General features: G+C 34.5%; 1 protein-coding gene across 2 annotated transcripts in view; it reads right to left on the bottom strand.

The window, feature by feature from the left end:
* The window catches only part of KIAA0825, a 240,925-nt gene that overhangs the window by 198,613 nt on the left and 29,599 nt on the right, over positions 1-12,713 (bottom strand). For both annotated transcript variants that reach the window (XM_079331351.1, XM_079331352.1), the window contains one exon: positions 5,859-5,998. In XM_079331351.1, coding sequence (XP_079187477.1) covers positions 5,859-5,989 — 131 coding nt within the window. In that variant the 5' untranslated portion in view covers positions 5,990-5,998. The remainder of the gene's footprint in view (positions 1-5,858; positions 5,999-12,713) is intronic.

The following is a 12,713-nucleotide window of genomic DNA, read 5'->3' as shown; positions in this document are numbered from 1 at the left end:
GAAAATTATTTGACTGACATACCTTCTCCTTCTTACAGGTGAGAGTGTTTGCAGTTGTTTAACAAACCAAAGCAAAGTTGTGTTATATTATCTGTGTCCACACTGGAGTGCTTTTCTGGAGAAACATTGGTAAGCACCCACACTCCAGAGAGACAATCTCAATGTAAGAGCCCTTAGGTGGTCATATTTATTAAGTTAATGATCATTTTTACAAATAACCTAATCACCTGGAAAGAATGCTTTTTAAGTGGCTCTATCAATGGACAAACAGTTTAAAAAGTACTCTAATGGAACATACAGGGTAATCCATCATACAGTTTCACATATTATTTTAAAAAATATGGTATCAGAATAAGTATTGCCCTCTCCATATATAATTTTCCATTGCCTAAGATTTCTATGAGTAAGCTAAAGTATGATCTTCTAATTTATTTCAATTTCTAACAAGCACATTTCAATTTATTTAATGTAGCATAGAGAGCAGCCATAAAATGACAATGGCATTGGTTAAATTAAACTGATAAGCTATAAAGCAAAATTATCTTTTAACCTCATGCTCCTTATTCTTAAGATCCTCACATCCATGGAAACACAGCTTTAGAAACAGTTTATATGTCTTTTATTCAGAACAGACTGTTTCAAAATAAATTAGATCATTGTTTTCACTGCTGTTGAAGATGCAAAGAGTGTTATAAAACTACTGTTATTGCTCATTAAAAAGCTTGAATTCTAGAGGTATAGGATATTTCTACAAAAAAAAAGTCATATCATTTGGACATCTGAGTATCAGAGGACCTGCTGTGAGTAGTAAAAAATCTGAAGAAAGACTTCTAGCAGTATAATTCACACAGATATTTTCATTGTTAAAACTTTATTTTGATCTTGAACCCTAAGATGTAAAGCAAAGACACAGCACCTGGTTAAAGGACCTTAGAAACTATTGCATATCTATAATTTAGCTACTTACAAAACATATCCACTCTAACTGCAAAGTAACTGCATCACTGAAACCAGAAGAAATAGAATGGTGATTCTTTGCTATACTTTAGCAAGAGAAAATTACTCAACAGTTTTACCATATAAGAAGAGTCAGTTCGAACCCAATCACTGCCTGCCCTCCTTTAATTTCCACTCTTGTTTTAAAGACTTAAAATATTTCAGTCACAAGATGTAAGCTTTGTCATGATAAGTTATTTCAGAAGACAGGCAGTAAAACATGAGTTTCGCAACTTCTTTGACCAAAACATGACAGTAGCAAGTAAGGGTTCAAAATCCATCATCTCATATACACTCATATGAAATGAAATGGGATACTTTGCAGGGCAGTCAAAAATCTGATTACAGTTTCTGTACATGTAGATGACAGCTAATTAACCATCTAAGGTACTGACACAGTGATAATCACTGAATGTTTGAGTAAAGAAATCGTGTGTCAGTAAAAGAGCCAATTTCTGCCCAGCTAGCAAGTTGATAGGGAACAACTAACCTGGACTCGTTGATTATGTACAAAGACAACACAGTCTGCACAGGAAAAAAAACCCCAAAAAATTCTTTCTCAGTTTATTTACTTATTTTTAGCAACTGGTCCAGTAAAGTGATTGGACAACTACTATTCTGACAAAGTTTTTAATAACGTTGCTCTAATATCTTTACAGGAATCAAATTCTCAGGTGAACACTAAAGTAAAACACTTGTACAATGAGCCAATGACATTCACCCAAAAGAGTCAAGTCCTTCTGAAAGCTGTGATAAATATTAGGTCTGAGTATAACTGATAAAATTCATAATTTTTTTTTCCTCTACATTTAGCTCTCATTTTGAAATTCTCCCAAATAAATACTCAACCGCTCTTGGGATTTTGGTTGGAAATGCCAAGATTTTGATAAATCTCTTGACTAACAGGAATGTGAGGCATAGCTGCTTCCTGAAAATTTCAGAGCAGAATAAGCCAAGATTTTCTTCGAAATAAAACAGGAAGAAAACTCCTGCAGTACATTTCATTTTAAAAACACATAAGCCTTTGCACACATCAGTTCTGATACAGGAAAATGACATAACTTGACTTAACATCCTGTTTGAAACTCCTCCATCCCTTTGTTGCAAAGTTTTGATATTGGTAAGCATTTCTTGGCAAATCAGCAGAGTTATGATGAACAGCTGGACCATGTCATACTAACATCCTTACTGAGACATTTTCCGGATTTACGATTCACAAAGTAAAGATCTGGTTAATTCTCAAATAATTACCATAATTTATATCAAACAGTGATGCAAAAAGATGTAATTGACTTACTAGCATTGACCTCATTGCAGCTCTTCAAAACAGACCTTCTTCAAAATCCTTACAACTAAACTGCTGTTAATTAGGTCAGGTTGGAGTCTGTTGTGGTTTGACACTGGTTAACACGCCAGACACCCATGACAACCAGAAGAAAAGGCTCATGAGTTGAGGTATGGATAGGGAGAAAACACTCTTAAGGGGAAAACAGGCTCAAATTTAAAGGTATAAAGTAAACTTATTAACAGAGTCAGAAGAGGATAATGAGGAATAAAATAAGGCTTTAAAACTCCTTTTTACCCTCTGGTCCTTCTCTCCTTCCCACTGACAGCGCAGGGAGACAGGGTGTGGAGGAGTTTGGTCAGTTTGTCACTTAAAATTTTTCTTCAGTTCACTTAGGGAAAGGAGTCTCTCTTCTGCTTCGACATGAGGTCCTTCCCACAGGAGACAGCTCTCCATGAATTTCTCCAGTGTGGTTCCAATCTCATGACTAGGAGTCCTGCCCAACCTGCTGTAACGTGAGTCCTTCACATGGTCAAAACACTCTTCCCAAAACTGCCATGGCGTGAGTCACTTATGAAGTGCAGTCCTTGGAAGCAAGGGCCCTTTTTTTCTGTCTCTGGAAACAGGGGCCCTCTCTCTCTGTTTGGGTCTCCCATTGGATTGCAGCTCTTTTTAGCACACACCTGCTCTGACATGAGCACTTTTCCCGTGGGCTGTGAGTGGATCTCTGCACCCCCCGATAGACTTCATGGGTTATAGGGAGATTGTTTTATTATAGTCCTCCCTATGACTTGCAAACAAATCTCTACTCCAATGCTTGGAGCATCTCCTCTCACAGAAGTCACCTCTGTGGCTCCCTGTTTTAAGCTCAGTATTGTTATTTCCTGCTTAGAAGTATTAAATATAAGCTGCAAGTTTAGTTCTGTGCATTGCTCACAAATGAAATATTAGTAATTCTTAAATCACCAATTAGGAAAAAGAACCCAAACACTCAGTTTTGATAAGCAGGAAAAGTCAAAGTAAATGTGAAAGGAAAGAATGAAGAGAAAAGGCCAACCTGATGAATACAACTTCACATTTGAGAATAACCTTGAGACTACCCCTGTACCCAAAACTGGCCAGCAGTGACAATAGTTTTGAGAGTTCCTATTCACCTGCTCCTATAAACTACTATGAAAATACACTTAACATTCAAGTGTAATAAGAGTTCTGTTACATAATAGTGAATGAGTGAACCACTTAATACATTAAAATTTACATATAAAACAACTGCACACAGATGGCCTTTTTTTGTTGTTATAGCACCAAATAGAATTGGTACAGTACAAAAATACTGAAGGTAATTCAACAGCTGAAAACCATATCTGATTTGTCATGTCACACAATTTTATAAAACCTATTCAGTTAGAAGGCAATAAATGAGCAGTCGAATGATTTATACACTCTTGCCTCATAATTTTTTACACAATGTTTTATTTTAAAATATATATATATGATGTATACTATTATGTTCATTCTCTGTGGTCTAATAAAATCATAAATCTATCTGATGAAAAATGGATTGTATTTCAATTGTATCACTGTATCATACAGAGCTGCTCTTATCATACCACTTACAAAGATCAATGGTAACTTGAAAATTATTTCGTTCTATGCTACCTCTAATATATTACCAATAAAAGAACTCTTTTTAATTTAAAAGTCACATCAGCTGCTGTCCATCTTATTTTAAACTCTCTCAATTTCTGAAACTGACATACTGCAGGAGCAAAATAGTACCTGGCAACTACAGAACTATTTCCTGTTTTTCCTCGTGAAAGTAAGGTTAAAGCTAGTTTAAGTGCTAATTCAGCAGAAATACAAAACTTTTCCTGACTTGTATTGCAGTTTGCCACATCCTAATCCAGTTTCCTGCTCACCTTTAATAAAATATCACTTGGATCGCACAAAACTTACAGGGAAAGGTCCTTCTAATTTTTAAGACTAGATAGGTAAGACAGGGACAAGACACACAAACACTTACACTGTGAAGATGTTAATGTAAAATGTAACATATAATTTTAAGTGGCTATAAAGTACCACTTAAAAGAATGAACAGCTGGCTTCCCTTTCCATAGTAAGATAACTTCTCAACAAGCAGAATACATTTTTCACACATTAAAACAAAACTAGTAGTGAAACATTTATTCTAAAATTTCATTTTGAGAAAAATCTTCCTAACTCTCAGGATATCTCTGCACAATGACAACAAAATCACTTTTATTTGGTAGTTGAAGAGGTACAACAGTAATGCTAAAAATGCTGATGCTTTTTTTTGCAGATATACAAGACCATAGACACTCGAAAATTAATTACCTGTGTCATTAATATGTTATCTCTAAGTAAGTATCTACATTTCATTCATGTCAACATCTGGAAAACTCTAACGTGAAATTGTATTACACAGTGGTTCATAACAGCATATTTACCAGATCTTCACTAACATTGCTATCGTGGGATTATTAACATTGCAAGTACTTTTGTAAACATTAAGGTTTAAAATGAAAATGTGAGGGAAGAGTAATAGAAATAACCCTCTCCCCCCAAAAAAACACCTCTTAGCCCAGCATAACTAGTATGACAATAATTGAGAAATTATCTAAGTCAGTTTTCAGTGAGATATGGCAATGGTTCATTTTCATCCTTCCAGAAGCTCTTTGGGAGCAAAGACCTCTGACAAACATGGGCTACATGAAGATGATACAATCTTAAAAGAGATGTCATGAAGGACATTCTTTGAAATCATACAACTCTCAATAAGACGCATTATTATCCAAAGGGAAGCATTTTCAAAATTTAATATAAAATCCCACCGTTTGTCATATTTTTGCATTTACCTTTATTTGCCTTTGCATTATAAAGGTACTAAAGAGTTAAGTTATAAATAAGCCACAGAACCCCGAGCTGATTATTTTGTATTCATGCAAAAAATCTGCATCAACAATGAACTTTTCTAGTACTCTGCTGCTTTTATAGTACTGATTTTTGGAAATCAGTATGTTATAAGGAAGTGGACAAAGAAATACATTATCAATAGTAGTAAGAAATTGTGTAATTGCAGCATAAGAGTTTTAACTGAAATAGTAAAACAATGGATCATAAAAGAAAAAAAATATACATGTATTAACTGAATTCATTTTTCTGCTTCCATTAGAAATGCTTAAAGAACATTTTGAGTTTAGATTTTGTTTTTTGTCAAATTCTGCAGTTCTTTTAGTCAATAACAATTTATCTCATTAGTAGAAAATACAGCTGTCATGGGAATTCTCATCTTCTTCCTTCACTATCACACCTACTGCAACAGAACCTAAGATTAAGATACAACAGTTAAAAATACCATTGAGAAAAAGACTATAGCACAATAATTATATAGCATTAAAATTTTGTTAAATGCTTGAGTAGTTAAAATAAAATTACTGCTGAAATATTTATCAGAATTTCAACCTACTACTAGAAAATAAAGGTAAATTAAGCCATATTTCTTCCCAAATGTAAAAACTTTCACTGATATTTTGGATACAAACAAAATACTTTTTACCTGGAAGAGTTCTTCTTTATTTTTTCATCAAGATCACTAAGGATTTGTTGAAATTCCAATTCTCCAGGGAGGACATTCAACAAACAGTCTAAATTGGAGGAGTCAAAAGAACACTCTCCTCCCCACTCCATTTTTAGAATCTGTAAAACAAATACAGCAAAACAGTCAAATAATAGAAAGATGTCGACTTGAGGTATCAAAGTATACAACATCTTGTTCTTTGGAGATATTTTTATTACAAATATTAGATTATTATGCCTCTGTGTAGACTGCCACAGAGTGAAACCAGGAAAGCAAATGCTGAGATAAATGTCATAGTACCTGCATTTCTTTAGTTTAAAGAAATCAGTTCTTTTACCTTAATCACAGCAGTAGCTTTTTTTTTGCTTTTCAGATTTAGAAACAAAATTCTCACTATTATAAATGGTAACTAAAAATAAACACATTACAGGGTAAACTTATTTTCTGTATACTTATAATTTCTGTCCAAGGAGTAACTGTTTTCCGGAAATTTGGTACATCATTGCAAATACATGCAAACATAAAAATCCAGACTAAACCAAGCTTCACCTTGCTTTGCACTCATTTTACTAAACATAGGTCATACCCACCAGCCTATTCAAACTAATAAACTACCTTTGTGTATTTATATCAGAAGCAAAGCATTAGCAGTTTGTTTTTTGCTGTTTTCTATTTTTTTTCCGCATCCTCTTTTTGAGAAATAATGAAATTGATTTTACCATCAGTGATGACTTACTCCCAAAATTAAAGAAAAATACTATATAAAAACTGGAACCTTCTTAATAACCGGTATATTTCATGTCTATTTAGTATGTCATCTTTAATACTATCCATATTGCAGCAACAACATGAGGCACAAACACAATATTCAGCTGCACAGTTTGGGCAACAAAATGTAACAAATATTACAAATATTCTTTTACAAATCAACTACAGGGCTGGTTATTACCTAGAGACACTAGTAGAAAAACAGATTGAATTTTTCTATGTGAACTGTCTACAAAACACATGTTTAAAAAGAATATCAGAGATTTAAGATGCAAGGTCAAGATAATTGGTTTTCATCATAGGTGTAGAATTAAAAGTAACAGAAATGCACACTTTTGGTTTTGCTCTTCAAAGCAGTGTTTGAAAAAACATGGAAGTTCTCTAAAGCATAATGTCTTGCACATCTCAATTAACAGAACACCAATATGAAATATTTCATGGATAAAGTGTTTTCTTAAATTCTCAGAAGCTACAGAGTACTCCTTTGCAAATAACAATTCAAACACTTGCAACCTTTTGGGATGTAGCTGAAACTCAGACACTTGCTGGTGATAAAGCCTGGAAGTAAACCAAATACATCTCTTAAAAGCATTAAGGAAATGTCAGTCTTTTAATATAAAACTTAACAGATGTTACTGCAATTAAAGACACTAATTAAAAGTAGAAGTTAAATGGAAACCATTCAACAGTGCTTTACAGAACTGAGATAAAAGGAATGCTGAAAATACAGCTCTTTCTTCAAGCATGATATTACTTACAGTAGACCTGGTCATGCACTCTCCCTTTTTTCTCCTAAAGCATTTACACAGAATGTGATTTTACCTCCATTCAATACCTATAACTCAAACCCATATTTTATTTGTATTTATTATTGTCAAACAATCAATGATTGTGTAAAGTGAACTGTATAATAGATAAGATATATATACTTACTGAAAAAAGCTAAAGTTTGGAATGAGTTAAGAGTTTTCATGAAATAGATGCACAATCAAAATTGTGTATTTATATTTAATCCTAACTTTTTTTCTTAAAGGACAGCCAAAAGAAGCTTATGTTCCTTGGAAAAAATATCAGTATAGTTTACAGACTAGTGACTGTTTGAAAAATTCATCAAATGAAAAAAATCACCTTGTAAACATGACAGCCTAGTTTTCATGCATGCATTCCCGTAAGACTTCTATGTCATACTTCTTTGGTTCACTTGTCAAAACAAAGCAATTATTGCTTTCAGTCTTGGTTTATGGAAGAAAAGCAACATTGATTACTCAGTTTTTAAGTACTGTTTTAGATGGCTAACACTAATTTCTTCTTCTGAAAATCTAAACCCAAAAATGTTTCAGAAGGAAAAAAACAAGAACATCAAGACATAAATTATCACAATTGAGAAGAAACTTTACTGTTATTTAGCAGAACCAGAGCCAGGGCCTTCCAAGCACCAAAGGCATGAACTGATGACCTGGGCTCTAAGGGGAACAGAGCACCCGCCTGCTGCCTGCCCTCCCTGCCTCCCAGCAGCTGGCCAGGGCTCTCCCCTGCTCTGGGGTGTTTCCCCTCCTCTGCTGCTGCTCCAACCAGCAGACAGTCATTGATGCTCCCCAAGCATCAGTATGATGCTGCCCTCCCCTGATGGCAAAACCCCCAATGTTTTTCAAGAAAGAAATCCATTCCTTAAAATTTTTATTTGGAATAAAAATTTTTGGAAGAACTCTGTTTTTAAACTATAAATTCTGTCAAAGTATTTTGGACACTAATAACCACTTTTTTTTCTGTAAAGGAGATTAATTTAACCCTTGTTATTAATCTTCATTAAAAGGATCATTCCATCATAATTTAACTTATTACAATCAGCAATTGTATGTTTCAAGAGAAATTGTCTTAGAGAACCTGCTTCAGGTTCAGCTCTCTAAGTCCCTATCTTAACAGGTCTAGTTATTTTCAGAACATATTAGAAGGCTATTCCTCAACATTAAAACAATGCAGCTGTCCATCTTTTTGGTAGCTACTCAAGAAACTTAACCTATGTACAGTTTAACTTAAAACTAAATATTCTTCTTACTTTAACCCATGGTATCAACAAAATTTAACCTCACTGTAATAATATCCCACTTCTAACTAATGTAAATTGTGAAACTATTTTTACCAAAAATCATTAGGCCTAATAAAAAAGAAAATACTACACAACACTCAAGTTAATTCAACAGATATTAATGCTTTTAAAATTCAGAGTGTTTACCATTGAAAAGCACTTTTTGTGTGGTTTCTTCTTTTTCAACTTCAATCAAATGGAAGAAATTTTCTATAAAAATTATATTTAGTTCCAATTGGGTATTTCTTCATGATGATAAAACAATTAAACGTAATTGTAAAAACGGTTCAGTACATACATGTGAAATTCCATGGGATTTCTAAGACCAATTTGCAATATTTGTATTTACTATAATAAGCCTTTATTCTTAGACATAGTTTGTAAAAGCAGCATTTTACCTAAATTTTGGACAGAATTTTATATGAGCATATCTGCTGAATATGCACATCTCAATGCACCCACAATTTGGAAACAAGGATACATCAAATTGCAGCACTAAAAGTAGAGAATTAGTCAAACCATTAAAGCTTTTTTTCCTGCTACTGCTTCTTATCTTCCAGGTCATATCTCTTTATTGTCCTAACATCCTTGCAAAACTAAAAGGGGATGAGAGAATTGACTAGATTTTTCATCACTCAGCTCATGCTTTCAATGAGACCTTAACAATGATTTCTTTATCTAGTTTTAGTTGCATAACTGTTTCCAGCCACTTCACAGCACAGAAAATGTCATCTGCAATTGCACAGCAGGCAGCAAGAGCCATGGCAGTGGCCTGAGATACTACTGCTCAATGTGAAACTCCTACTGCTCTCTACATTTAAATAGTCTATAATTAAAAGTATTTTGAAAATCACATAGAGCGTACACAAGAAATAAATTTTAAAAGTGTTAATTTCTTGAACTCTACTCTGACATGGTAAAAGCTTTTTACATAATTTTCTGTGATAAAAATCCTTTAGAATTGTTTATTGTTTATTATAGACTTGTAAAAGAAAAGGAAAATTAAAAATTCTCTCTGTAAAAGAATGTGACCCATTTTTGTTTCTGCTCATACGTACTGAAGATCCCTATTAAAATTTTCCAAATTACCTTTCAGCTACTTTGCACACTTTGCTGAAGCATACACAACATTTACAAAAAGACAACCATATTGTTCCAGTAAAAAAAGAGACATGTAATCAACAAAACTGAACCACCAGTCTTCAAGATGGTTTTATTTACTAAATATTTTGAATGCCACAAATAACTTTGAAATAAGTTTTACTAAAATCATCTTGCAATGTTCCGCCCTGCAGACTTACCACATTCACTGTTGTCATAAACTTATTCTTAAATATAAATTTTGTATTTGTCAATTATTGTCCACCAAACACTTAAAACATTTTCCTTTATATTTTTTTTAAAGAGAGATTCTAAGTATCTATAATTAAATACTCATTTGTAACACTCCTGAATACAGTTTTCTTCCAAATTCTGCCATAAGACTCACCAAATAAGAGAACAGAAATAAAATATAACTAAAGAAATAGTCCTCACTGTAGATGAAACAGAAAGCAATGCCTTCTACCTAAAGCAATAATATCAGAATGTAGAGCTGTGATCTAAGGCAGCTATATCAGCCCTTAAACCATAATATTGTCAGAAAGGACTGTGAAAATGCGCATTTCTGACAAATAGCATATGTTACTATTTTAAATATCTGTAGGTTTTTCAAACTGTGTAGCTTAGGCTTGTATTGTAGGCATATGTACATGCCAGGATTTATAACTAAAATCTGTGAGTTTTCCCTATTGTTTCCCCCCAGTTCTTCAAGCCACAGAAAGTGAAATACTGAGAATAGAAAGGATTCAGCACTGCTTTTTAAGATTTGCTGCTACTTGGGACTGGTAAAAAATGTTCAAACACAAGGAAAGGATTCTCATTTACATAAACTTTATCAAATGCTCTTGGTCAAAGGCAGTGACTTCATAAGAGGAACATGCCACCTGGAGTTACAAGGAAACTCCTGAGTAGTTGGGTCAGAAGAAAGGAAAAAAGGATAATATGATTTCATAACCTTCAGCAAACAAGAAATGGCCATTTTCTGAGTAGCTCGAGAGAAACATTGCTATATCGTCTTCATGTCTGAGCTGGTTATCCTGGAATTTCACAGTGTATAATAGTCCAGGTGATTACTAAAACACACATGTGACAATACATAAGTGTGTCTGTATACAAGTGCAACTATTTTGTTTTCTTTTTCTGGTTTTTAAAATTCAAGATGCTTTTCTTCTTCTTGGTCACGCCCCCTCTTTTTTTTTTTTTTTTTTTTATTATAAGAGGCCTTACAAAAAATAATTTAGTAATCAACTTTTCTGCCAATGCCACATGCAAATGCAGGACAACATTAGTCTGGCAACGAAGACTAAATCGATCAGTTTTATTGTCAAACTATTATACTTTATCAACAATGTATGTTTCAAAATAATTTTCAATTAAAACAACAATTACCAATCAGTAGGCCAAAGTAATCATTAATGCATAGGAAAGAGATTCTTAGAAGCCTAATTAGAAATATTTATTCAGTATTTTCTTAGAATCTTCTCAGCCAAGAAAGTGTACAATAAATAGAATGATTTTGAAACAGGCTACAGTATCTAATTTACTTTCGACTGCTCCAGATGGGGGTTGCAAATATCGAGTAAATTTTGCATAGATGTAAGAGAAAATGTCTAATACCAATAATTACCTTGCCCAGAAAGACTGAACGGCATTGTCTTTTTTCCTTAAGAACAAGAACATAAAATATATATGAGACAACTGGTGCATCCTTTGCAGAACTTTCTAGCTGTGGCAATAAGAAGTTGCGCTGGTTTCAGGTGCTCGGGCAGGGTGGATTCCCCTCAGGGAAGGCACCACCAGCCCGGGGAGTGGGAGGGACTCTCCCGTCTCTGGGAGCTGCCCCTGTGAGCTGCTGCCACCAATCAGAGAGCTGATCTGGTGATGGACAGCTCGGGAAACCAATGAAAAGTTATTTCGCTTTCACAAATCACAGTGGATAAAATGCTGGTGGGTCTTTCAGCTTCTGGCCTCTGGAGGAGCGGGGAGGGGGCTCCGGCTGGGGCCCGGCTTGGCTCAGCGGGGCCGCATGGAGTCCCCAGCATCGGCTGCATGCTTTCTTCTTAACGATCTGAATACAATTTTAACTTCTTAATGCCCGGATAAGATTCTCAATCTCCTGAAATCCCTTAATGAGAAGGAATAAAGCCTGGAGTCCACAGAGGTCGGAGGAATGAAGATAAAGTTCCTGATGGGAAGAGACTGAAAAGATGCAACTGATAAGTAGCTGAAAACCTTTTTTGTGGGGCTATGAGGGCATTGTGCCTTCACTAAAATTCCTTTAAACTGTGAAATACACTTGGGGAGGATGGGTGCTTGAGGTGAAGACTTTTTTTTTGCCTCGGGAAATGGAGCTCTCTGTTTTGGGACTGGAATATGAACAGAGACATTTGATAGAGAAGATGATGAAGAGGATTTTGTTTTTCAGCACCAGCCTTTAAAAGTAGCACCCCATGTGTGCATCGTGACCCATAACACGGCTCTGCAAGGACTGTGGGAATGGGAGGAACATTCATGGATCTGTAGGTCCCCGGCAGATGCAGATTGTGAAGGTGAAGACACCCCCTAAGTCTACAGCAGAAAAAGGAACTTTTCTCTCTTAAGTAAATTAAACTGATTATTTGAGTGGATAACTGACTGAAGTGTTCTCTGTATGTTGTTGGTAAGGAATGTGGAATGAAGGGAGGAGGGAATAATCTAGGAATCTTATTTGGATTTTTTTTTTTTTTTTGTATTATTAATAAATTTCTTCTTGTACCTTTTTTATTTTTTTTTTAAGTTTTAAGCCTGCGTTGTCTTTACTCCTAAATCCTATCTCTAAAGGAAATTACACATTTAAAATTGGCAAACCCTTTAGTCACACTGTGACAGAAGTACTATAT

This window comes from Erithacus rubecula, assembly GCF_903797595.1.
Source record: "Erithacus rubecula genome assembly, contig: SUPER_Z_unloc_3, whole genome shotgun sequence".
Classification (NCBI taxonomy): Eukaryota; Metazoa; Chordata; class Aves; order Passeriformes; family Muscicapidae; genus Erithacus; species Erithacus rubecula.
The sequence above is the reverse complement of the archived record's forward strand: the minus strand, read 5'-3'. Positions and strand labels throughout refer to the sequence as shown.